The sequence below is a fragment of the Trichosurus vulpecula genome, chromosome 5, assembly GCF_011100635.1.
Source record: "Trichosurus vulpecula isolate mTriVul1 chromosome 5, mTriVul1.pri, whole genome shotgun sequence".
Classification (NCBI taxonomy): domain Eukaryota; kingdom Metazoa; phylum Chordata; class Mammalia; order Diprotodontia; family Phalangeridae; genus Trichosurus; species Trichosurus vulpecula.
Window position 1 is genome coordinate 288991075 of NC_050577.1, and position 25438 is coordinate 289016512.

The 25438-nt window shown below is 42.8% G+C and overlaps 2 protein-coding genes across 2 annotated transcripts in view; one reads left to right on the forward strand and one right to left on the reverse strand.

Annotated features, from left to right (window-relative positions):
* Positions 1-12490, forward strand: part of WASHC4 (WASH complex subunit 4) — a 57288-nt gene extending 44798 nt beyond the window's left edge. The window contains exons 29-33 of the mRNA XM_036759210.1: positions 1460-1607; positions 3598-3694; positions 4295-4491; positions 4718-4817; positions 9320-12490. Coding sequence (XP_036615105.1) covers positions 1460-1607; positions 3598-3694; positions 4295-4491; positions 4718-4817; positions 9320-9396 — 619 coding nt within the window. The 3' untranslated portion in view covers positions 9397-12490. The remainder of the gene's footprint in view (positions 1-1459; positions 1608-3597; positions 3695-4294; positions 4492-4717; positions 4818-9319) is intronic.
* A 2281-nt stretch (positions 12491-14771) lies between these two features.
* APPL2 (adaptor protein, phosphotyrosine interacting with PH domain and leucine zipper 2) overlaps positions 14772-25438 on the reverse strand; it is an 86574-nt gene continuing 75907 nt past the window's right edge. The window contains exons 15-21 of the mRNA XM_036759992.1: positions 23676-23834; positions 22894-22943; positions 19812-19986; positions 18433-18469; positions 18163-18303; positions 17068-17115; positions 14772-15316 (exon numbers count right to left, since the gene is read on the reverse strand). Coding sequence (XP_036615887.1) covers positions 15182-15316; positions 17068-17115; positions 18163-18303; positions 18433-18469; positions 19812-19986; positions 22894-22943; positions 23676-23834 — 745 coding nt within the window. The 3' untranslated portion in view covers positions 14772-15181. The remainder of the gene's footprint in view (positions 15317-17067; positions 17116-18162; positions 18304-18432; positions 18470-19811; positions 19987-22893; positions 22944-23675; positions 23835-25438) is intronic.

A 25438-nucleotide genomic window follows, 5' to 3' on the forward strand; every position in this document is an offset into this window, starting at 1 on the left:
TGTTGAGATCACTGAGTGAGATAGTATAGTGGAAGAAGAGAGGAGGGCTCAGCACAGAGCCTCTGGGGACCCACATTTAGCGGGCATGACCTGGGTGAAAATCCAGGTGCTGTCAGGGGAGAGAAATGAGAGAATCTAAAGAAGAGAGGGCAATTGACAGCATCAGGGGCTGCAGGAGCAGCAAGGATGAGGAGGATGCGGAAAAGGCCATTGGATTTGGTGACTTGGGGGAGAGAGCATTGTCATTGGAATGATGAGATTAGACATCAGACTGTATACGGTTTAGCAGCAGGTAGCTAGGAGTGAAGGCAGTAGATGGTGGGAGTATCCAAGATTGGAGCATAGTGGTGGTCATGGTTGTCCTTTCTTGAAGAGGACCAAAAGGACATTGCCATGTAGGGGTCAAGGTACAGTGTGTCTGACTGTGGCTGATCGGAAGGCTCTACCACAGGTCGGGCGCAAGTAGTCCATGTGGAGCTTGGTGAGACATGCTTAGCAGTAGGATAAGGGGACAAGAAACTTGAGAGCAGAACCAGTTGATCCGGTTTACCAAATGTTTGAGGTTGGTAAGGGAGGGAGGAAAGAAGCAGAGGGGGTGGCCTGGTCAGGGACTGCGGAGGGAAGGGCTTGAAGGAGTAAAGTCACAGGCAGGTTGAAGAGGGTTATGGATCATAAGGCAGAGGCAAAGACAGGTATTTAAAGACTCTGATCCTGTAAAGGAATTTCAGAGTCCTTGACCATGTAAATGGAATATTTGGGGGTGATGGCAGGATCAAATTTATGATTGTCTCTGTGTGTAGCTAAGGTGGGGTCTGAGGAACTGAGAAGTTGGGGTGTTTGAGAGAGTATCATCATGGATATGGAAGTCTCCTAGTATGAGGACAGGAGTTGGGGTGGGGAGGAAGACAGTTAACAGGGACTGGACTCATTGAGGAAGAAAGGAAGGGGGATGTCTTGGGGCTCAGTAGGTGACAGCCACCAGAATCTTGATTGTATGGTAAATTTGGAATGAGTGAACCTCACAGCAGAAGAGATGACAGGGATAGTGGCAGTGGGGAACAAGGAGTATTCTGACTCCCCCATCACGACCAGTGATTTGGGGGAATGAGTAAAAGTGCAGCCGGGGAGCCTGGGGTATCAGGAGGGAGCCAGGGTTCAAGGAGTGGTAGAAGGTGCCTCAGAGTCTTCCCTAGTCAGCTGCTTGGTAGTTTGATGCTTGGTCTTCGGAGCTGCTTAGCTTCTTGCCACTTCTTGTGCAGAACGTGGTTCAGCTTTCTCCATGGATCTGACAGGACCCTGAGCACCTTCCACAGATTGAAAGCCCTCCTACAACTCCTTGGGCCCTTGAGCAGTGATGATGACAGAAGCTGGTTAACATCTCCGCTTCCTCGGAGGGGGGGAGGAACCAGCCACATGGTTTTTCAACCTTTCCCCCACCCCCTTCTTTTCTTTTTTTTAGGCAGCTGGACTCAGTCCTCAGTGATCACACACGGAATTCTGCAGAAGGCACAGAGTATTTCAAAATGCTTGTGGATGTTTTTGCTCCTGAATTCCGAAGTCCCAAGAATATGCACCTCCGAAATTTCCATATCATCGTCCCTCCCTTGGTCAGTACTTTGAGCCTGTGAATCCCAGTAAGTTTGATTATTGCTGTGCTAGGAGGCTCTTTGCAGCCCGAAGGGAAGGGAATAAGCTTGTGAGTGCCTGCTGGGTGCCAGGCCTTCTTTGTAAAGCTAAGCACTTTATAAGTGTTCTCTTGTTCGATCATGAGATAATATGACATGAAATATTTTACACACAATATTGATGGTTTTGTTATTGTTGGTGACATTTTGGGTGATTCTGGCACAGTGAAACTGAGCCTGCTTCCTGTGCATCTGCTCTGCAGTGTTCCTCGCCAGTTGTTTGTGACTCAGCAAGTCTGTTGTGAAGAGGCTGCCTACTGGCATGCTATTGTCAGAATTAAACTAGATTAGTTTGTCATACTCTTTGCAATTATTTTCTTATTTGTAGAATTGTTGCCTTAAATATTCTAGTTTTTAATTAATAATGACAAATTTTGTTAACAGTTACTTAATAATGACAAACTCTAATTGTCAAACCTTGAGAAAGTTTCCACCAGCGTCTGGGAAGGGTAATGTTCAGTAGAATGTCCTGACATCCTAATTAAATGTTTAATGCTTGATCCTATTCTAACACATACCCTACAAGTATTCTTTTTCAACCTGAGAACATGCCAGGGATAAAAAGGAAGTGAATCACATGTATTTCAATACCAGTGCGACTGCTTCTAGGTTTGGGATTTGTTTTCCCCATTGAAGGTCAGGTCCCTATAAAAGGTTATAACTGTGCATCTACTGAGGGCTTTTCTGGGCATGTTAAGGTAAAAAAATGGCACCTCTAAGTTTTTAAAGTAGTTATTATTCAAGTCCCATAGTGTGTGCTCAGTCCAGCCCACACACATTGATGGAGCACACTGGTGAGGTACAAGGCACGGTGCGCAGACTCCACGGCCCTTCAGAGCAATTGTAGTTGGGCCCCACGTTGTAGGTACCAGACAAATCAACAACAGGATTGCACAAAGTCTTCAAAAGAACAGTAGAAAAGATGTTGCAAGGACATTGCTCATTGCAGATGAATTCTACAGGGAGGAATTACCGTGTTTGTTTAAGTGAGGGAAGACACAAGCCTCCAGGAGCTTGGCAGGAGATGGCCAACTGGAGGAAGGAGACGTGAAGAGAAGGAAACATGAGACTGGGGTACCATGTAGAAGACCACCAGTGAATTGGTTTGGTTAAACTTTAAGCTTGTTAGAGAGTAAGGAGTCTTGTTGGTGATCCTGCAGGTGGCCGAGGAGTGTTTTGAACCAGGGTTATGACATGGTTGGAAGTACTGTTTGATATCATTAATGGAATGGATGGAAACCATCTCTACTTTTAGGAGGCAAGAGGGACCATTAAAGATGATCATTAAAGTATGCTAGGCATATAGTCATATGGGCCACAGCTAATGGGACAGCAGTGGGAAGGAAGGGGAAGGGACTTGTTTGTGAGAGATTCTGTAGGGAAGAGACCTTATGACTAACTTGTTATAGGGATGATGGAGAAACCAGAGACAAGGTTTTGACTCTCACTGATTTGAATAAGTGGTTCCATTTGTTAATTGAAATAGTGAAGGTGGAGCAGAGGGAGGCAGTTTTGTGGGGAAGCTGTGGAGTTTTTGATATGTTGATTTTGAAGTAAGAGCCAGTCTTCCAGTTGAGAACAGCAATTTGCATTTAGAAATGGGGAGAAGGTTTGTGTTGGAAGGAAGCTATGAGATAGTGACTCCCCTTGTTTAGGAGAGGATGTGGAGAGAAGAGGGCCAAGGGGTGTTGACTACATTTCAGGCACAGAGGGAGGAAACAGAGCCAGTGATGAAGATCCCAGGGTCCAGATACACTTCACCCACAGGCAACCACTTGGAGGTATTTATGTGAAGAAAACCTTTCAGAGCAAAGGAAGCTTATGTGAATGCACATGGAGATTATGCCTGAAGCTGCTGTTTGCCTGGTCAGGCCCTGCTCTTCCCAATCATCATCAACTCTTTCCTTTTCAGACCCTCAATTTTGTAGAACATTCCATTAGCTGCAAGGAGAAATTGAATAAAAAGAATAAAATGGGAGCAGCTTTTACCGATGATGGCTTTGCCATGGGTAAGTTTGACTGGATTGTGTTTTCCATTAGTTTTATGGGCTACTGTGCTCATAAATCCTTGGAAAAGTTTGCTTGGAAATGGAGCCTTTGGCTCTTTGCACGTTGCTGTTGGTGAATAGTATTGACTGTATGACACCTTCTTAACAGTATTTTCTTCTTGGCCAGACGTGCGTGGGCATCATTCGCCCTTCTTGCTAATGTGCCCGTAGTATTTCTGATGCCTGTGCCCATTTAGTCTGGATTTGCAGGGTAGTTTTCCGGGTGCTCTCTCATGGCTGGCTTCCATGACTGCCTTGCCCTAAGGGTAGAGCCTCCCTCTTCCCCCATCACAATGGTAGCTGCTGCCTGATGTGTTGGGAAATTAATGGCTACTTTTTTGGTTTTGGCAAGACCTCTTTTGAGCTCTTGGAATATAGTTTGTAGCATTGTTCCTCTGTGGAGAAATGAAGCAGATAGGATTGTAGTGTGTAGTGCTAAGCTCTAAAATGGAATTTAAAGGGGATGCATTCTAAATGACTTGGTTTTGTGATGAAAATGAAGACTAACCGGTAACATCCATGCCTGAATTTATTGTCATTTCACTTTGTTCGTGACTGCAGGTGTAGCTTATATTCTCAAGCTTCTGGATCAGTACCAGGAGTTTGATTCACTTCACTGGTTCCAGTCTGCCAGAGAGAAGTACCTCAAAGAGATGAGGGTCGTGGCCAAGCAGCAGAGCGTGCAGTTGGCCAACCAGGATGAGAAACTGCTGCAGACAATGAACCTGACCCAGAAGCGCCTCGATGTCTATCTCCAGGTAAGGCCTTGGGCAGCCTCTGGCATCCAGGGCCTTGTGCAAGACAGAATCCCCATGACACTCTGGGAGGTGAAGGAATTGACCCTGGGAACCCTTAGGCAGGAATCTCAACCAAGGGAGTACATTTCTTCATTGAGTTTCCGTATCCGTTTGTTCAATGGGATCTTAAAAATAAGATAGAAAATGTTTGAAGTTGTTTTAAATATTCTCCATTATTTTTATTTAGGAATTTGAATTACTCTATTTCTCACTGAGTAGTGCAAGAATTTTCTTTAGAGCAGACAAAACTGCAGCTGAAGAAAACCAAGAAAAGAAAGAGAAAGAAGGTTAGTAAATTTAGCTTTGGAAAGTTGAACGAATATTTCTTCAGCGTTCTACAATGTCTTACTTCTCTACAGGGCACACTGGCTACTTCAGCCCTTGGGGAAACGGCTAGAAATTGACATTCCAGAAGTAAATGAACAGGGTCTTAGTGTAGCTCAAAGTGCTGCTTTGCATTTTCCTCTGAGAACTTTAGGCCTCCCTCAGAGCCTGACTGAATTTAACGCACAGTTGTAATCTGCTTATGCATCAGGCATCCTGAACCATAGCTAATGATTGCCAACTCAATAAAAAAGGTACTGGAAGAACCCTAGTAGATGCAAGCACTCTGAAGTGCAGAGATGCAGCTGAAAACCTGCTGTCAAGAGGGGACAGAAATCTAAGAAGCAGGCGCTGAAGCATTGGGGCAAAAGAGCGCCCCACTTAGCAGAGTTTGCTCATCTCTAAAGTGAGATCATATCTACCTGACCTGTCTCACAAGCTTGTGAGGAAAATACTTTGGAAAACCTGTTTTTATTCTTCCCAAGGCATTGGCCATGTTGTAAGATAGCATCATGAGTCCTCAGGGGAATCGTGTGGTAATACACTGCAGGAAGACAAGGAAGGAAGGATTAACATATTTTATTAACATATTAACATGTTTTATTAACATAGTAACTATATTAACATAAAATTTTAATATACTTTATTTTTTAAATTGTTTTTTCAATTAACAAGCATTTATTTTCTCCCCATCTTATTTTTTAAAAAGGAAAATGAAACCCTTAATACCACATATGCAGTCTAGCAAAATCAGTCCTCACGTCAGCTCTGTTGACCATATCCAAACATTCTATGTCTCATTCTGCCTATTGAGCCTCTCACCTCTCTGTCAGGAGGTGGGTTAACGGGCTTCCTTGTCAGTATTCTGGAATCTTGGTTGGTTGTTGCATTAAGCAGAGTAATTAAGTCTCCCAAAGTGCTTTGTCTTTACAGCATTGTCACTGTAGAAGTTGCTCTCCTGGCTGGGCTCACTTCACTCTGCATCATGCATCAAATCTTACCAGATTTCCATGTAACTAGCCGTTATCATTTCATGGCACAGTAGTATTATTCCATTCCATTCATCATTTCCTAAGACATTTAGCCTCTTACTTCCCAGATCTTTGCACAAGAGTTGTATTTTTGTGCATGTGGATCCTTTTCTTCCTTTTTTAAATTCCCATTTTTAGTTCCAAATTGTCTCTTATCCTCTCCCTGGCCTCCCCTCCCCCATTGAGAAGGCAAGAAAAACAAAACCCATTACAAGTATGTGTAACCATGCATCACAAGTTCCCACGTTAGCCACGTCAGTCTGCCTGCTCCAGTCCGTTAGTTCCCTGGAAGTGGAGAGCGTGGTTCGTCATGAGCCTTTTGGACTTGTGTTTGGTCATTTTATTGATCGCAGTCTTTCCAGGTTCATTATCTTTACCATGTTGTGGTTGTTGTTGTAGAAATTGTTCTCCTGGTTCTGCCCGCTTCACTTTGCATCTGTTCATATAACTCTTCCCAGGTTTTCCCAAAACCATCCCCCTCATCATTTCTTATAGCTCAGTAGTATCCCATCGCAGTCATATACCACAACTTGTTCATCCATTCCCTGATTGATGGGTACCCCCTCAGTTTCCAATTCTTTGCCACCACAAAGAGAGCTGTTATAATTATTTTGTACACGTGGGTCCTTTTCCTCTTTTCTTTGATCCCTATGGGATAGAGACCTAGTAGTGGTATTGCTGGGCCGAAGGGTAGGCACAGTTTCATAGCCCTTTGGGCATAGTTCCAAATTGCTCTCCAGGATGGTTGGATCAGTTCACTACTCTAGCAACAGGACATTTGTGGCCCTATTTTTCCACATCCCCTCTAGCATTTGTCATTTTCCTTTTATGTAATGTTAGCCAATCTGATCGGTGTGAGGTGGTACATAAGAGTTGTTTCAGTTTGTATTTCTCTAATTATTAGCAACTTGAGCATTTTTTACTTATGTTGTAACATGATTAGAGATAGCTTTAATTACTTTTTTTTTTTTTGAGAACTGCATGTTCATATCCTTAGACCATTTATCAACTTGGGAATGGCTCTTATTCTTATAAATTTGAATCATTTTTTTAATATGTCTTGGAAGTGGGACCTTTATCTAAGAAACTTGCTGAGAGATAATTAATCTGTTTTAGAAAGCTTTCTACTAAAGGTGGCTAAGAAAAACTTTTGGCATGAAGAAGCTTTAGTTACCTGGAAAATTCATTTATATGGGAATACCTCACTCCCCACTATTGCCAGTTAAATGAAACATTACTATTCTTACTACTTCAGAACATTGAGATATTTTTGAAGTTAGAACTGAGTAATCACTAAGTGTGCATTTGAAGGGTGTTTTCAAGGTGCTTTCTTTTAGATACACAAATTTTATTTCTGTTACTACCAGTAGCCAGGATAATGCATGACAAGGTAATTTTGAATAGTCCCAGTTCAGTTCAGAGAGTGAACTAGCAGAGAGGTTGGCAGATTGGTGATAAAGATGGATGACATCATCCAGGATGATTTCAGGAGATTCAGTCCTATTCCACCAGTCAGGAAGAGCCCTGACTTTAGCCCTTGCACTGTGGTGTCCTCAGTCACTCTCCAGGAGGGGCTAAAGGAGCTTTGGTCTCATTTCCTGGACCCTTCTGCTCCTTGGTGTTTGGGCATCCTCCTGGTTCCTCCATTCATGTGGTGCTGGCTGGGGTCCTGCATTGGTGTGTGGGCTGTGCTACACCCTTGGGTCTCTTTGGGAGTCTCATGCTAACCAGAGGTTGCTCAAGGATGCAGCTGCAGTGGCCACATAGGTTAGTGAATAAAGTCTTTATCTGTTTATGGATCATATTTGTGTAACCTTTTGTCCAGGAAGGCAGGACCTTTGCTTAATAATACTTGTTGGAATCAGTGGAATCATAAACTTTCAAAGCCCATAAGGAATTCAGAGCATCTAGTCCAGAGCTTCTTAAAATTTTTCCACCCCAAAATGCTCTGGATCGCTGCTGATTAGAGAAATGCAAATCAAAACAACTCTTAGATACCACATCTCTCCTGTCAGATTGGCTAAAATAACAAATCAGGAGAATGATAAATGCTGGAAAGGATGTGGGGAAATTGGAACATTGTTGCATTGCTGGTGGAGTTGTGAGGTGATCCAGCCATTTTGGAGGGTGGTTTGGAACTATGCCCAAAGGGCTATAGAAATGTTCATACCCTTTGACCCAGCAATACCACTTCTAGGGTTGTATCCCAAAGAAATCACACAAGCGGGAAAAGGAAACATATGTACAAGAATATTTATAGCAGCTCTCTTTGTGGTAGCCAAGAATTGGAAATCAAAGGGATGCCCATCAATTGGGGAATGGCTGAACAAGCTGTGGTATATGAAGGTGATGGAATACTATTGTGCCATAAGAAATGGGGATGATGCAGACTTCATAACAACCTGGAAAAACCTACATGACATAATGCTGAGTGAGCAGAGCAGAGCCAGGAGAACGTTGTGCACAGCCACAGATATATGGATTCCGTGAGGACCAACCCTGACATACTGCGCTTTTCTCAGCAACCTAAGGGGCAAGGACAACTCCAGGGGACTCACGATGGAGAATGCTATCTTCATCGAGACAAAGAAATGCGAAGTTTGAATACAGACTGAGGCACACTACATGCTTGCCTTTTCTGCTTCTCTTTTGTTTTTGTTTTTGGGTTTTTTTTTTTTGGTTCTGTTTCTTCTTTCTCATGATTCATTCCATTGGTCAAAATTCTTCTCCACGACTTGACTAGTGCATAAATTAATTCAGTGCGAAGTTATACATGACAGTTATATGATACTTCATGCCGTCTTGGGGAGGGAGGGGGGAGGGAGGGGAGAAAAACTGGAACTCAAAACTATGTAGAACCGTGTGTGGTAAACTAAAAATAAAGAAAGAAATTTATTAAAAAAAAAAAAATTTTCCACCCATGACCCCTTCAGCACTTCTTAAACTGTGGTTTGTAATCCCGTATCACAGTTTAAGAAGTGCTGAATTCTAGTTCCACCCTTCAGGTTTCAGATGAGGCCCAGAGAGGGTCACTCAGCTGGCTAATAAGTGGTCAAGCTTAGCTTAGAGCCCAGTTCTCTGGAGTTCTGTCTGGTGTCTGTGCATGACACCGCACCAAGAAGCCGCTCACCTGACCCAGTGGAAAGCAAGATGATTTCTGTTGGTTCATGTTGTGCCTTGACATAGCAGTGTGGCCCTTGTCATCCCGGCACGCAAGCCTGATGGACATGATGGTGGAACATGTCAAGTCGGCCTTTCTCTCGTCAGCTTTCACTTCAGGCTGATGTGTTTGAGAGAGCTCTTCAGGTGCAGCCAAATATTTGTTTAGCAGAAATGAAAGCTAGCAAGGCCTGATTTTTCCAGAATTTGTGTCGTAATTTTCAGTTCATTTTGCAAATCAGCTTAATGCATATTTTTGCTCCTTATGCTTCTAGAAGAAAATAAAATAAGCAATGAAGACTCCACGCCCAGCAGCAACAGCTCTGCCCTCACTGATCCTGTGGTGAAGTGATCCTGAGGCTGGGCTTGGGGAGCATCAGGTAACCAGCATTGTTTACACCGGCAATTGTAGGTTGGACCTTAGAAACCTTGTGATACACGGATGGCTGACTGGGCCGGCATTTCTCCAGATGTGTCATGTCACAGGCCTTCTTTGAAGGCCAGGCTTTAAATCTATGTTCATTTTAAAGACTTTAATTTTAGAAGGTGCTGAAAGAATTGTCAAAAATTGGTTCTGGCCTCTAATAGCTTCCAAAATGATGTGCTTATTTTTGAATGGTTATGGTTTAACGTAAAGTTGTAGAAATGGAAATCTGAATTCCTGCTGCTACCTGCAGATCTCTTGGCATGCACAGGTATGTTGGGAGCTTGTTTTTATAGGCTGTTGATTCATGATTTGCATTAAATCAGTTAAAGATTTTCAACTATTATGGCAACAAATTTAAAATAGATACTGTGCATATCTAGCAAATATTATTTAAATATAGATATTAATGGCCCAATTCTAAAAGCATATATGACACTGTAAAGAGACTTAGAATAAAACTGCTATTACGTCCTGGATTGTTCAGTGAGCTTGAGGTGTTGGGCGTCCATTCGAGGCAGTATGGGATTATCCATTAGTAACATGCTGCGTGGACCTGCCAGAGCTCTGGAAGCCTGCTGTGAGTCATTGTGCACTCAGTTTACATGCTCTGAAAACACTTAAACATTACATTAAATGATAATATTGAAAGTTTGTTTCTTGGTACTCATAATTAAGGAAGATTAAAGTGATGGCCCAATTTCTTCTTCAGAGACTGGTTGAGGACATTGTGGGCTAGCTCTCAAAATAGGAGATGAAAGCTTATTCTCATACTGACACTCAGGTTTCTTTTTACATCAAGCCTGAATTCAAGGGAAATTTGAAATACTTTTTCTTTTAACAGGTTATAATCCAAGTGGATTCTCATGAAATAATATTTGCACTGTGCAGGCATGAAAAAATAACCACTGTGAGAATAAAATATAATGTAATAACCGAAATCCCTTACTGCTTCTACAGCTTCCAGAGGGTTTGCGTATCATTGGCTATTGGCCGGCTGCTAGTTTTATTTTTGTCAAGTTGTACCAATTAACAACTAAAAGGCCAATCTTAGCATATTAAAATGCATTAAAAAGATTACTTTGAGTAAAAAGGAATTTAACTTTCTTAGTGTAATTCAAGTTTAAATCCAGGAATGACTTGTTTTTCTATTGCATTTTCCTGTCCTAACATTTCTTTCAAGAAATGCTGTAACTTACCCCAAGCTTGGTCTTTTGACTTCCACCCCTTGGGAGCCATGCATCATGTCCTTCCATCCTTCATGGACTCATTGGTGAGAGTCAATGTTACCTCTTCCAGAGTAAACATGTTTCATTTGAAGTCAAAGGAAGCATAATATGTGGAATTGTTTTTGCTTCTTCTTTAAACATGACCTTACGGCACTGTGGATTGGTAATGCCCTGAAAGCATTCAGTCCTTGATTTATGCTTCATCCTAACTCAAAAGTGGCCCTAGAGCATGCTGCATAATTCACCCTCTTTACTTTTGAATGTTCTTAAGTGATCTTGCATTTAATTGTACCAAACTAGTCACTGCCTCGCAATAATCCCCACAGTATTGCTGTTCTAACTTTAAACCCATGTATGATGTCTGATAGCAACTAATTGTAAATGGAGGGAGAATTGGCTCCTGCCTTTTTGTGGAGGCCTCAAAACATTATCAGTTGAAGGCTTCCCCATTACTAGATCAAGCTTACACTTTTACCTCTGTTCTTACCTGGCCACCTGCCATTGGGAAGAGTTGAATTTTACTGTTCACAGCACTTTGTCCAGTCTGTCGAAGGCTAACAAATCCATGTGTGGGACCAGACCAGTGGGAGGATGCCAGAGCACTTGGCCGTGCTTATTTGGCCGCAGAGCCGTAGGAAGGCATGTGTATTCATGTCCATTGGACTTTTAAGATAGTAATAACTTTCTTTGTTAACTCCCATAGCTTCATATTTTTCTAATGTACTATAATTTAGGGATGAATGTAAGCACTCATTGTAAGCTCTTTAATAACAAAGATAATCAAATTCTCAGGAATTAAGGACTAAGTATAACATTGTCTCTTCTATTTGTTAAAAAATTAGGATTTTGTTAACCTCATTTCTGTTGTCAGCCTCCCTCCCCTCTACCCTCCCATTTGTGGAGCAAAATACACTCTGTACATTAAACCTTGTCAGTAAATTTAATGATTTTCATTCCCCTGAGTTTTTATGTTCAGAATTAAATGTCGTGTAAGAAAGTTTCCAATTTATTTTCAAAGAAGTTCTCATAACTTCCTTGTTACCATTTCTAAGTCCATCCTTTTCACCGCTTGCTATTTTCAAGTGAAAAAGAATCATTGGGTTTTTTTTTACCTTGGGAGGTGATAACAACCCAGTTGGCATTGTCAGAGATGTCGAACAGGGATCGTGGTGCTACCGAAAAGCAGGAGCTGAGTCTGACTGGCACAGACCAGAGACTATCCAGACTATCCATGTATCACAGGCTGGAGAAGAGCAGTGTGATAAGGCCGTGTAGTCAGTCAATGCCAGAAGAGCCATGTGACAAAACCTTTGGTGCATATGCTTGTGTACTGACCACGTTTTCCATTGCCGTCAGTATTTCCTCTCCTCTGATAGCTATGGCTGCATTGGCAAACAGTAGAAAGTCTAACATACGTGCTTGATTCCACCTATTTCATATTGCTCCCCACCCTGAAAAGCCCCCAAAACATTTTCCTCCTAAAGCTATGATGATAGAGAATTTCAAGACAAAATGGTTTTCCTTGTCATGTGGCAGATTTAGTTCTACAGTTTTATTCAAAGAAATTTCAAATGAGGGGAATGTTCCATTAGGATTCTGGATACTCTCCAGAGACTTCAGATGAAGAGTATGGACTCCAGGAAGACAAATAGAAAAGTCAACAGAGATTTAGGGGGTCTGCTGGGTACTGAGATGAGCTTGATGACAACAACTGTGTCTAGTTAGGATTTGGTTTATAAAAAACAAATGCTTGTTTTACAGACTACAAAAATAAAGTCATGTTGAACCAATAAGGGGTGATTTTGTGGGTTTTTTATTCATCTTCAGTTTTTGTGCATTCAGCATTGGATTGTACAGTAGGCGCTTTTTTTGCCCAGGCTTTCTTAGACTTTTAGCCTCCTAGTTGGTATGTCTTCAGTAAATGGAAATTAATGGCCATGATGAGTGAATCATTGACTTGGAAAGCAGATTTACTTAGAAAAAAATGCTTTGGGATTATTTACTGCTTTGGGCTATTTTTTGTCACCACTTCCTTTCATTTAGGGCACCTGTGTCTATGGACTGTCCTCTGCACGTATTGGGCAGGTGCTTCCCTTCCCTTCTAAGATAAAACAAAATTCTGAGTCCGTTTAGACAAAGCTGCAAAACTGCTTGTTGCTAAATTAATATTATCTATAGATAAAATATTGACTAAACCAAGATACAAGAGAATAATTTGTGCCAACTCTAATATCTTGGGAAGAAATAGGCATTTGTTTATATCTCTGTAGGATTAATTCTGCCATGGTTTACCCGAACAGAAGGAAATCACTGAAAACACGAAAACAAAGGCATTATTGTATCCTTATTTAGGACTGAGCATACTGTCGTGCTTGAGAATTAGTTCTCTGTAATTGGCTCAGCCATGCATCGGTGGCAAGAACAATACTTCTAACCTTAACTTGGGCTGTCTTAAGGGAAATTTTTAGTGTGTTTTAAGAGAAAGGCTCCAAGTAACTTTTCAACTCATATTAAGACTTACATAGCTCATTCCTTACCAACTCAATCTTCCCAATTCCAGGCCACCTAGTGTATCTTTGTACATATTTGTTTACATGTTTCTTCTCTTATTAGACTGTGAACTTCTTGAGAACAGGGCCTGGGTTTTGTCCTTGTTATCTCCAGCCCTTAGGACAGTGCTTGGCATGTAGTAGGTGCTTAATAAATGCTAGTTGACTGACTCAGGGTGATACCCTAACAGGGGTGGGGAGCCTGGGGCCTCAAGGCCACATGTGGCCCTCTAGGTCCTCAAGTGTGGCCCAAACAAAAGTTTGGATTCAGTCAAAGGGCTGCCCTTATGTGGCCTCAAGGCTGAAGGTTCCCCACCCTTGGTTAGAGTATAAATATATTGTGAGAGATTGAGGAAGCTGCCCATTTACAGACATGGCTTTCGTTTAGGCCAGGGCTGTCCAAAATGTGGCCCCCGCAGGTCTGCAGTGTGATTTATGCGGCCACCTACAAGCATAGAAATTTACATAAATGCTTTAGTAACAAAGCTGAACTACCACCGAGCTCTCGCTAAAATGGCAAATCAAAATATATTGTCCATTGTTTCAATAAAAATCTAAGGTTGGCCAGCCCTGATCTAGGTTATAGGTGGTTGAGTCGATTTGAATTAAACGTTTTATGTGAAGATGAAATTCTAAAGCTGACTTGTTTTTTTTCTTCTTTTTACTATGGTCAGATAGCAGTTTATGGTTAAGGAATTACCTTTCCCTCATCAGTCTGAGGCAAAATGAAAGTCTAACAGGAACATGAGACTTTCATATTTTCTTTTTTTGGAAATGAGCTACAGAATCCATCTGACTGACTTGTTGCAGATGATCTTTTAGCAAATAACGAGAAGAAGCAGAGTGATAACAGACTTTTTTATTTTCTAGCATTTAGTGCTAGACTAATTTAATGACAAAGACAGGTGTGAGTTGTCAGACTCTGTCACTGTAAATTCAAGATCATCATTCCTGTCTGCTTATTTTATGGAAGGGGGAGGATTACAGGGCCCAGAGGCAGACTAGAAATCCAGCTGAGGAAGACGCTTGACTCCATCATCAGGTCTGGTATCAGTAAGAATATTGTTTGTATGTGGGGGTGGGCTGGGGAGGGTGCATAACTGGGCCTTGAATTCCAGCCTTTCCTGGTTGTGGCTCAATCCACTTTAGAAACAATTGGTCCCTTCCCTGGGACAGGTCTGGCTCAGCAGAAACAGGGATCTATGGAGCAGCACGTGAATTTCCATATGGGACTCCACCATGGAAAAAGGCCTGCCACTTGTTCCAAGGCTTCTGATGCTGGTTGCATTTTGTTTCATTATAAAATCATACATCTCATTGTGCTGAAGTTTTTATTGCATGATCAATATATGAGATGGCCGTCCAAAGCCAGACTTGCCCCTACATCTCAGGCAGCTAAACTGTGCATTCTGCCCACCTGCAGGAGAAAACTCTCAAATCCAGGAGTCCAAGGATGGTGGCCCTGCAAATGTGTTTCTTTACAGAATGGTCATGTAAGAATGAGAGGCACTTGAAGCTTATTAGGTAAAGTACAAAAATAGATTATATTAATAGGAAACATTTAGTGTTTATCAAATTGTAAATCTCGGCTACTGCCACACTTAGAAAGACGCTAGGAACTGGGGAGAGAGGCGTTGACTTCATTTAAAAATAAAGCAAACAGTGCATTTTTTTCCCTCAACCTTCATTCAGAACTGTATGATACAAACAGGGAAAAGGACTTTGCTCTAAAGTACCTAAAATATTTTCAACTCGGCAGAAATGAGACATCGTCAACCTTTCTCACTGTCATCCTTCTCGGTCTCACAGCACCAAGGCTTGGATGAAACATTCTGCCAGTGATTGTCAGAATACAGAAACTGCCCAGCAGGGAGAAACGCCAAGAACCCGCGTCGAGGAGGCTCCCCAGTACCTTCACCACCAGCAGAAATGAGCTTAGGCTTCGGACTCAGCGCCTTTATTTTCATTTGGGTTTCCATCTTCACTATCTGGCTGGTCATTCAGTAACACAAACTTTCCATCGTTGGTCAGTGGCATGGAGAGCATCAGCTGAGCCAGTGCTTCTGGGTCCTGCAATTAGGGATTAAAAATCATACACATAGCAAGGCAAGGTGCACAGGAAAAGAGGGGTGTACTTATCATTTAACTCTCTAGACCGTAGCAAAATGAGACTGGACCAGGTGGCGTCTGAGGTCCATTTTAGAATTTCTGCCTAATTGTGGGTGTACCCCAGGGCTCTGTCCTGGGCCCACTTCTCTGCACCCTCTAAGTGATTTCATTAACACCATAAATCCAGTTATCTATGCAGACAACTCCCAGGCCCATCTATCCCTAGCCTTTTTCCTACAGCATTAACTGGTCCTATGGCATATCCCACAGGCACCTTGAGCTCAACACTTCCAAAAAAGAACCATTATATTTCCCTCTAAACTCACCCCTCTCTACATTTCCTTTTTGTGTGAAGGGCATCATTATTCTCCTAGTCCCCCAAGTGACCAGACTCTCAGCCCTCATCCCACATTGCCAAACTTTTGCCGAGTCTTGTTGACCCTACCTCCTGAACATCTCTCCACTCCCACAGCCCTATTGTCTCTCGCCTGGACTGGAATGATAGATAGCATCCTCCTTGGTCTCGCCTCAAAACTCTTCCCTCTCCAATCTATGCCCTACACAGTGGCCAGAGCGACATTCCCGAGGCCCCAGCCCCACCACGTCATTCCCCTGCTTGTAAAACTCAAGTGCCTCTAGAATAATAAGGCACAAACTCCTTTGGCCCCTGCTGGCCCTTCCAAGCTTCTGTTACTCCCCTGCATGCATTTTAATGGGCTAGCTTAACCAGCCTACTTGCTGAACCATATCTACAGCATTCCACCTCCTCTTTGGGAGCCTATGTGTAGATGTTCTGTCCCTGTGCCTGGGATGTGCTCCCTCCTCATTTGTGCATCTCAGAATCCCTGATGCTTTTAAAGCTCAGCTCAGGCTCTCCCAGATGAGACCCTTCCTCATCCCTCCAGTTGCTGCTGCCTTCTCCCAGTGACTTATTTATTTTGTTTACATTCCTATGATATCCACCGATGGACTCTAAGCTCTGTGGGAGCAGGAACTCTTTAGTTTTTGTTTTTATATCTCCAACACCTGGCATATGGCAAGCTCTGAATAAATGCTTATTGGCTGACTGGTTCCATTTGTAAATCAGTGGTCCAAATTTTGCCCCTCTTTCACGGGCCATGGCAAGTCCTATCTCTTCCATGAAATTTTCTTGGACTCTTTTAGCTCTCCTTAACTTTTTGTCTTCCATGAATCCCTCTGATTAACACGTAGTCTATATCTCATATTTCTTATAGGACTTATTTGAGTACATGTTATTTCTGCTTCCGGCCTGTAGACCCTTCCCCCCATTATATTGCTGATCTCTGAGGAAATTTTCCATGTCTGTATCCATTGCATCTCTCACAGTGCCTTACAACATAGTAGGTGCTTAGTAAATGCTTTGTTGAATGAATAAACAAATGAATCATCTAGCACCTGAGGGGTCTTAGGAGTTCAGGCACGTCATTCATGATAGCCCCAGCCAAGTGTAGAGGTGACATCTCATTAAGTGATGCGCTGCCTTATACCAGTGGTATCTTAACAGGTTTTGTGTGTGTGTTCTCAATGCTGATAGTGGGCAGTATGAGAAAAATCCCTTTCCTCCCCTTAACTGCATCCCTACCAAAGTCAGCTGTGCTATTTTCATTTTATTCACTGGAGCTAATTTGGATTTTGTTGCAAGTGTACGTTAGAAGAATGCTGGTTTGGATAATAACTGAAAGGCCCCTTACCTTCTGAGCCTCAATAATTTCTTTACCCAAGCTAATAGCATAACAGATCTGTAGAAAAAAAGAAAATTAGAGGTTTGGGAAAGTCCAGTGGAAAGCACATTGAATTTTAGGAAAGCATATCATTTTCCTCGATTTCCAGGGTAGGGTATGTAAGTGGAGGGCCATGAGAATGGAAGCCTGGGGTGTAGGAAATTAGCACTGTGGTAGTGGGATAAAATGCCTGACCTGGAGTTAGGGAAGACCTGAGTTCAAATGTAGCCTCAGAAACTTCGCTAGCTGTGTGACCCTGGGCAAGTCACTTTGCTCTGCCTCAGTTTCCTCATCTGTCAAATGAGCTGGAGAAGGAAATGGCAGACCACTGCAGGATCTTTGCCAAGAACACCGCACATAGGGCCATGAAGAGGGACACAACTGAACAAAAATGGGAGCCACAAGAATTAATTGACCCCAGCTTTGTGCCCTGTAGGCAGCCCTGCCCCTTAGGTAAAGGAATTGCTGATAGGTTTTGGAAGAACCATAGAGTTCAATTCATACCCTTTGATAATAGCTCATTTTCCTCTGACCTAAATATGCTAGCTTTGTGACTCTGGGAAAGTCACTTACCCAATCAGTGTCCCAGGAAACTAGAAGACCATAAAGTTGCTAACCTGCATCTGTAGAGGGAATTCCCTCACTGGGAGTCCCCTACACCATTGAAATCATGGGTCCAGAAGAGAAGAAAGGGTCTATAGAGGTAGGGGTTCTTAAGGACATATCTGGTGGGGGATGCCAAATCTCTGCATTTGGGGGGTGGGGAATGGTTTGAAATCTTGTTCGGAAATTCAAGAACCTAATATAAAAGAATTTTTAAGACAGTAATGGGTCTTTTTTTCCCCTATGAGGTAAAGGGTATAGAAGTTACGTATAGTCTATATCAAATTGCTTTGTCTTCTCAAGGAGGTGAAAGGGGAGGAATGGAGAGAATTTGGAACTCAAAATTTTAAAAAATGAATGTTAATTGTTTTTACATGTAATTTTAAAAAATCTAAAAAAAAAATTCTCCACGGCGGGGGAAAAAGGAGTTAGGGTGGAATCAAAATAGAAAGCTATCACCACCTTTTCTCCCTCTGTGTTGCTCTCAAACACATATGTGCTCAGGGATTCTTCTCCATCAGACTCAGGAACACGCACGACAAAACCAACTAATCTCTTATTTTCTTGATGGGCCGCAAACTGTGTGACGCTGGTGAGTTCAAACTGAAAACACACAGAAGAGACTGGATTTCATGGAACTTAACAAATCAAACAGAAAAGACAAAGCCAACCTCGGCTGAGACGGGCAGTGACTAGAAACGCTGGACTTAAGAACGCACACAGAATACTTACGCTGGCCCTTGTCACTTGGGTTTGAGGGTCGATCAGCCTGGAATGTGAAAAAGACAAGGCAGAAAAGGAAATGAGAAAGTTATGTTCTCAGAAAAGCTCGTGGCTCTAGGGCTGGGGCTCTTAACCTTTTTTGGCGTTACAGATCCCTTGGCAGGCTGGTGAAGCCTGTGGACCCTCTCAGAATCATGTGGTGCTTAAATGCATAAAATGAAATGTACAAGGCTGCAGAGAAAACCAGTGATAATGAAATATAATTATCAAGATATTTTTTAAAAGCCAGGTTGACAGATCCCAGGTAGGAGCCCCTTCATAGCTATTTTTACAGTGGAAAATTGGGATTGGCAACCATAGAGGTGCCCATCGTGTGGAAAACATGGCATGGCATATGAATGGAATGGAATTCTATTATGCTGTAAGAAGTGGTGATTTCAGTGAAACCTGGGAAGACTTTCACGAACAACACTGCAAAAATAAACAACTTTGAAAGACTTAAGAACTCTGATCAGTGTAATGACCAACAATGATTCAGAATGCCACCCACCTCCTGACAGATAGGTGATAGACTCAGGATGAAGAATGGGATCTGATTTCTGGACATGGACATTGAGGGGTTTTGTTTTCTTGACTCGGACTCTTTGTTACAAAGGTTTTCTTTTTTTTTTTAATCAATGGCAGGGGTTGGGGGAGAGAATGTGAGAGGGAGAGAAAGTAGATTTTTAGTAATTAAAGAAAATAAAATTTATAAAAGAGCATGGTTAAGCCTGTGACCCCCAACATTTTCCAAGTATCTAATGTGTTAAGTTGCAGCATGTTAAAGCCTTGTTGACTCATTTCAGTTGTGTTGAACTCTTTGTAACCATATTTGGGGTTTTCTTGGCAGAGATACTGGAGTGGTTTGCTAATACCTTCTCTAGCACACTGACAGATGAGGAAACTGAGGCCAACAGGATTGTCCAGGGTCACAGCTAATGGGTGTCTGAGGCCAGATTTGAACTCGGGAAGATAAATCTTCCTAACTCTAGGCCCGGCACTCTATCCACTGAGCCGACTAGAGGCCCCCAAGTTTGGTACATTTATAGGGTTCTAGCTCCTTTTCTCTATGTTATTATAAAATTATGCAGAGTAATTCACATAAGCCAATCAGATTGTTCCAGACAGAACTGATTGCCTGGGTTGAAGTTACATGTGTGGTTTCCTTTACCAGGTCTAGAAGCCAGGTATGGCAGTAAGTCAGAAGCAGATGTCTCCTTGTATCCTTTCTGTGTGTGTCCAGTGTGGTTATGTCATGCTACCCATAAACCCCAGAGCTAGATGAGAAGTGTGTGTGACTCTGGTTCTGTCCATTGACATCTGAAACCAGACTGATGGCACAACCGTACCTCAGAGTTTTGCTGGTGACCATCAGATGAGATTCTGTCATTCGGAAGATGTTATGGATTGCACGGGCAGCCAACACTTGTCTCATGGCTTCATAAATCACCTCGCTAGTGCTGTCGGTTTTGACGGCCATGGATCCTAAAAACCGAACTATAAACATTTGCTGCAACAGTGAATCTGTAAGGGAAAAAACATTTTTTACTCAAGGTCATGTGGGATTTGTTCCTGTGGCCCAAGTGACCTTTTAAATGTTGCTCTTTTGGGTAACAGATGTTTTCCTCTGTTAGACACTTCTTCAGACATATCAGCAAGCACGAGGATCCGACAATTTCAGCTTCCTTCCCCTGGAACACGTTCCACTCATCTCCCTCACCCCTGTTATTACGCCTAAGATGTCTACAAGCCTAAGATGCCCCTGGGGACATATAAGTCTCTCCCTCTGGCCAGGCACAAGTATGGTATCAGTTTTCATTTACTTGTGAACTGGGTACAAAATTCATTAGCTAAATAGCAAAACCAGAAAGTCATTTCTTCCTTATGTGGAAAATAAGGCAGTTGGACCAGAAGATTTCTAAGGATACTTCCAGCTCTGCCATTCAGTGTTATAAGTTCCTTCCCAGCTCTGACGTTCCATGTTCTAAGACCCCTCCCAGTTCTCACATTTTTTGTTCCAAGGTTCCTGCCAGCTCTGATATCAGTGTTCTGAGTTCTTCCCAGCTCTGACATTTTTTGTTCTAAGGTTCCTCTCAGTTCTGACATTTGGTGTTCTAAGTTCCTTCCCAGCTCTGACATCTGGTGTTCTAAGTTCCATCCCAGCTCTGACATTCTGTGTTCTACGATCCCTCCGAGTTCTCATATTCTCTGTTCTAAGGTTTCTCCCAACTCTGACATTCAGTGTTCTGAGTTCGATCCCAGCTCTGACATTCGTGTTCTAAGTTCCTTCCCAGCTCTGCCATTCTAAGTTTCAAAGTCTCTTCCAGTTCTAAAAGTGTCTGAGATTTGTTCTTTTACTTTTTGTATTTGGGTCTCCGGCCCTTAGCGTAGTGCCTAGTATTTAGTAGAGCTTGAAACCTGTTTGTTGTTTGGTTGAATTAGCACTCTGCCTGGTCTTTAGTTGGTTGGTGGTTGTCCTTCATGTCCGAAGAGAACCCAAATGACCTCACTACGTGGGGGCCGAGGTACAGTACATCTGACTGTGGCTGGAAGGCTCTACCGCAGGTCGGACACAGATAGTCCAAGTCAGCACTTAATGAATGATGGAATTAGTGACTCATATTCCCTATTAAATAACAATAATAATGATGATGATGGTGACAATAGATAAGATTCATATTCAGTGTGCCAGGCACTGGGCTAATTATTATTAATTATCACCGTATAATTATTTCATTTGATCCTCACAATAACCACGAGAGGTAGGTGCTATTATTGGCCACATTTTACAGATCTAGAAACTGAGGTTAAGCGACTTGTCCAGAGTCACACATGCAGTGAGTGTCTGAGGCCAGATTTGAACTCTGATCTTCCTGAGTCCAGCCCAGGACTCTACCCACTGTGCTACCTAAAGGTGAAAAGCCACTGGGTTTGCTACATGACTTAAGACTTATTCATCTGAAGCTGAAGGCACTGTGGCGCATGAGATAGGATGCCAGATTTGGAGTCGGTTGTCGTTCAGTCATTTCATAGTCCGTCCACTCTTCGTGACCCCTTTGGGGGTTTCCTGGGCAGAGATCCTGGAGTGGTTTGCCGTTTCCTTCTCCAGCTCATTTTATAGATGAGGAAGCTGAGGCAAACAGGGTGAAGTGACTTGCCCAGGGTCATACAGTTAGGAAGTTTCTGAGATCAAATTTGAACTCAGGTCTTCCTGACTCGAGGCCCAGGGCTCTATCCACTGCAACACCCAGCTGCCTGGGTTTGAATCCCACCTCTGACACTAGATGGTGACCTTCCTAAAGACACAGCCTTTCCCTAAGATTCAGTTTCCCCATCTGTAAACTGGGCATAATAGTACCTTTACCATTTATACTACAGGTGATTAGGAAGAAAGTGCTTTGTAAGCCTTAAAGTACCCTAGAAATAGGAATTACTAATTTGAATTATTTGATTCATATGTATGGAGGAATTTTAAGCAGATTTGTGAATGCTAGGTCTAATTAATGGCTACCAGTAAACTAAGGGTAAAGAAACAAATGTGCTTCAATAAAAGCACTAACAGGACCCTAATGAACACATCTGTTGATAACTGGTCCCAGTTTATAGGTGCTAGCCCTTCCTTGGATGTTTGCTCCACTCTGAACAGGTTAACCTGCCTTGCCCTAACCAACCACCTCCCTGAAAGCCCTTCAGATTCAGGGGATCTTCACACTAGATGGGACTGCAGACATCATTTAGCATAAGCCCTCTTCTGACAGATGAGGAAATTAAGGGCCAGATTTGCCTGAAGTCTCTTACCTACTGGTGGCAGAAACGGGACTGGACCCTTGTGCCCTCCTGGCCCAGTCTTCTTTCCCCAGACATCACAAGACCCACTGATAAGACCAAACATTTCTAATTTCCCCATAGTTTCAAACAGTGAACTCCCACTGCCTTTTCCTCCATTTTCCTCCAAACCCAAGTTGAAGTATTGTGTTTGAATTCACACAAGATAGCCCAGTCAGGATTTGAACCCAGGCCTTCTAGCTCCCAAAACTTGACTCTTTCTGCTAAGCCACACTCCACACTGCCTCTCATGGATGTCTGGGAATCACTCCTCCATCATGAAAAACTCTGAGGATTTGGGAGCGCTGGTTGACGCATTTAAGAAATGTGTTTCAATTACCTTTAAACATCATCATGCCAATAAACTGAGGACCGGTCAAAAGCTTTGTGAAGGCAGAGACCACGTGTCCTTGCCCGGTGTCACTGTCCTCTCCCAAGTGCCCTAGCCTACAGTGCCCTCCTATACAGTTGGCACGTGGGGTGCTCCGGAGAGAGGCTATAGGAAAGTCCTGTCTGATTCCCTGTATTCACCATCTGCCAGAGGGGCTTCGAAGACACCCCGAACAACCACACCTCAAGCCCAGAGTCACCAAACCAGGTACTGACCCTCCTCGGGCTGCTTTTCATCTGCGGATTCACCAAACGGGTTTGTACGCCTGGCAGGGAGGAAAAGGCAGGAAAGGAAAAAGCAGAGTTATACAATTAGTAATGAGAATGGCTAGCATTTATGTAGCACTTTAGGTTTGCAGAGCACTTTACAAATACCGAGGAAGTAGGTGCTGCTGTTATCCTCATTTTAGAGATGAGATGATGGAGGCAGACAGGGTTAAGGGACTTGACCTGGGTCACACAGCCAGAAAGTGTCTGAGGCTGGATTTTTTTTAAACACGCACTTATTAAGCACCTTCTATGCGCTAAGTACTGTTGTTGCTTTATGGATATCTCATTTTCTCACAACAACCCTGGGAGGTAGGCACTATTATTGTTTGCTTTTTTTTTGTCAGGGTAATTGGGATTAAGTGACTTGCCCAAGGTCACACAGCTAGTACATGGGTCAAGTGTCTGAGGCTGCATTTGAACTCAGCTCCTCCTGACTCCAGGGCCAGTGCTCTACTCGCTGTGCCACCTAGCTGCCCCAGTAGGCACTATTATAATCTTTATTTTACAGATAAGGAAACTGAGACAGAGATCAAGTGACTTGCCCAGGGTCTGAGTGAATGTCTGAGGCTACATTTGAACTCGAGTCTTCCTGGTTCCAAGTCTGGGACTCTGTTCGCTGCACCACCTAGCTGCCTCCTACTCATTCTCCCCCCCAATGAAATCTATTCTTCTCTCCTCATCCCTCCATCCTACATCATTTTCCACAAAGTCAGAGTCTCACTCCCTACCTGCCACCTCGATTCTGATCCAGGAATTCAGTAGCAGGAAGGACGATATCAAATTGAATTGGTGTTCCAGGTATGATTAACTGGTTGGCATCAGGGACTTTAGCTGGTGTGTTAGGGACCACCTTGTCATTTTCTAAAGCTGAATGCTTCCGGTTCTGGCTGGGGTACAAAAAAGAAGAAGAAAACAAATAAAATACATTCACTGGGGAACCACAGGTGAAAAGGCATTTATGTTCAAAATACCAAATACAGAACATCTGAATAAAATGATCCTACCATGACCAGATCAGGTTTCCTGAAATATCAGCTTTGTCAGTGTTATTTCCTGGCTCAGTAATACTCAATAGCTCCCCAGTGCCTTTTGAGAATTCCACCACTGCCGCTGTGGTCACTGGCTGGGGAAACAACCTTTGAGACACGGTGGGTGCCTCTGCAGGTGCTGCCGCCCTCACAGTCTCAGCAGCCAAAGCTACGGGAAGACTTGAAAAGGAAACTTTTTGCCATCCAAGTTCTGGGCACTGTCAAGTGGTTCAACATCAGAAATATGTTTGGTTTTATTGGTGGAAATGACATTAAAGATGCAGCATTACCATCTGCTAGATGGCCCAGCAGATAGAGCTCAGGGGCTGGAATCAGGTAGACTTGAGTTCCAATCCAGCCTCAGACACTCACTAGCTGTGTGACCCTGGGCAAGTCACTTATCTGCTGTCTGCTTCAATTTCCTTCCCTGTAAAATGGAGCTACTAATCACTCCAACTTTGTACAGTCGTTGTGAGGATAAAGTGAGATAATATTTATAATGCGCTTTGCAAACCTTAAAGCGCCATATAAATGCTAGATATTATTATTCACTTATCTGTTCATACACACACACACACATATGGCAACCACTCCAGGATTTTTGTTAATAAAACCCCAAATGGAGTCATAAAGAGTTGGACATGACTAAAAAACGACTGAATCACAAAATCGGTCAATCAGTCTGTCTGTCTTTCTCCTCTATCCATCCATATCTCTTTCTCTCCTCTATCTATCTATCTACCTACCTACTCATCCATCCATCCATCTATCTACCCATCTATCCATCCATTCATCCATCATTCATCCATCCTTCCATATCTCTCTCTTTCTCTCCCTGTCTCTTTCTATCTACCTACCTACCCATCCATCCATCCATCTACCCATCCATCTGCCCATCCATCCATCTGCCCATCCGTCCATCTACCCATCCATCCATCCATCCATCCATCCATCCGTCTATAATCCATCCATCCATCCATCCATCCATCTGTCTATAAGTGTGTACATTTTTTGGTACAGTTTTTGCTTCTTCCATTACATCATTGGTTTCCAGATTGTGACTCACAGAGTTATTGCAAGGGGTTTTTGAATCTGTGTGTGAATGCATAAATAAGTAAATACAAAGTCTGTACACTGAAGAAAGAATGTAGTTTACACACCTGTACGTGGCTCTATTTTATTCATATAAGTGGATTTTTTTGTAATACGTGCTACACAAATTCATTTAATGTCATCACTGAATGATGAGACATTTTTGTCATCATGTATTTTCTCCATCAGTGGACCCTAATCAGGCCACTCGGAAAGGGCCTTCATATTTGAAAACTAATGATGACGATGATGGTGACAATCATGATACGTTTAGAGTACCTACTATGTTCCAGGCACGTGCTAAGCCCTTTCACAAACAGGATCTTATTTGATTCTCACAACAACCCTGGGAGGCGGGTGCTGCTTTTACC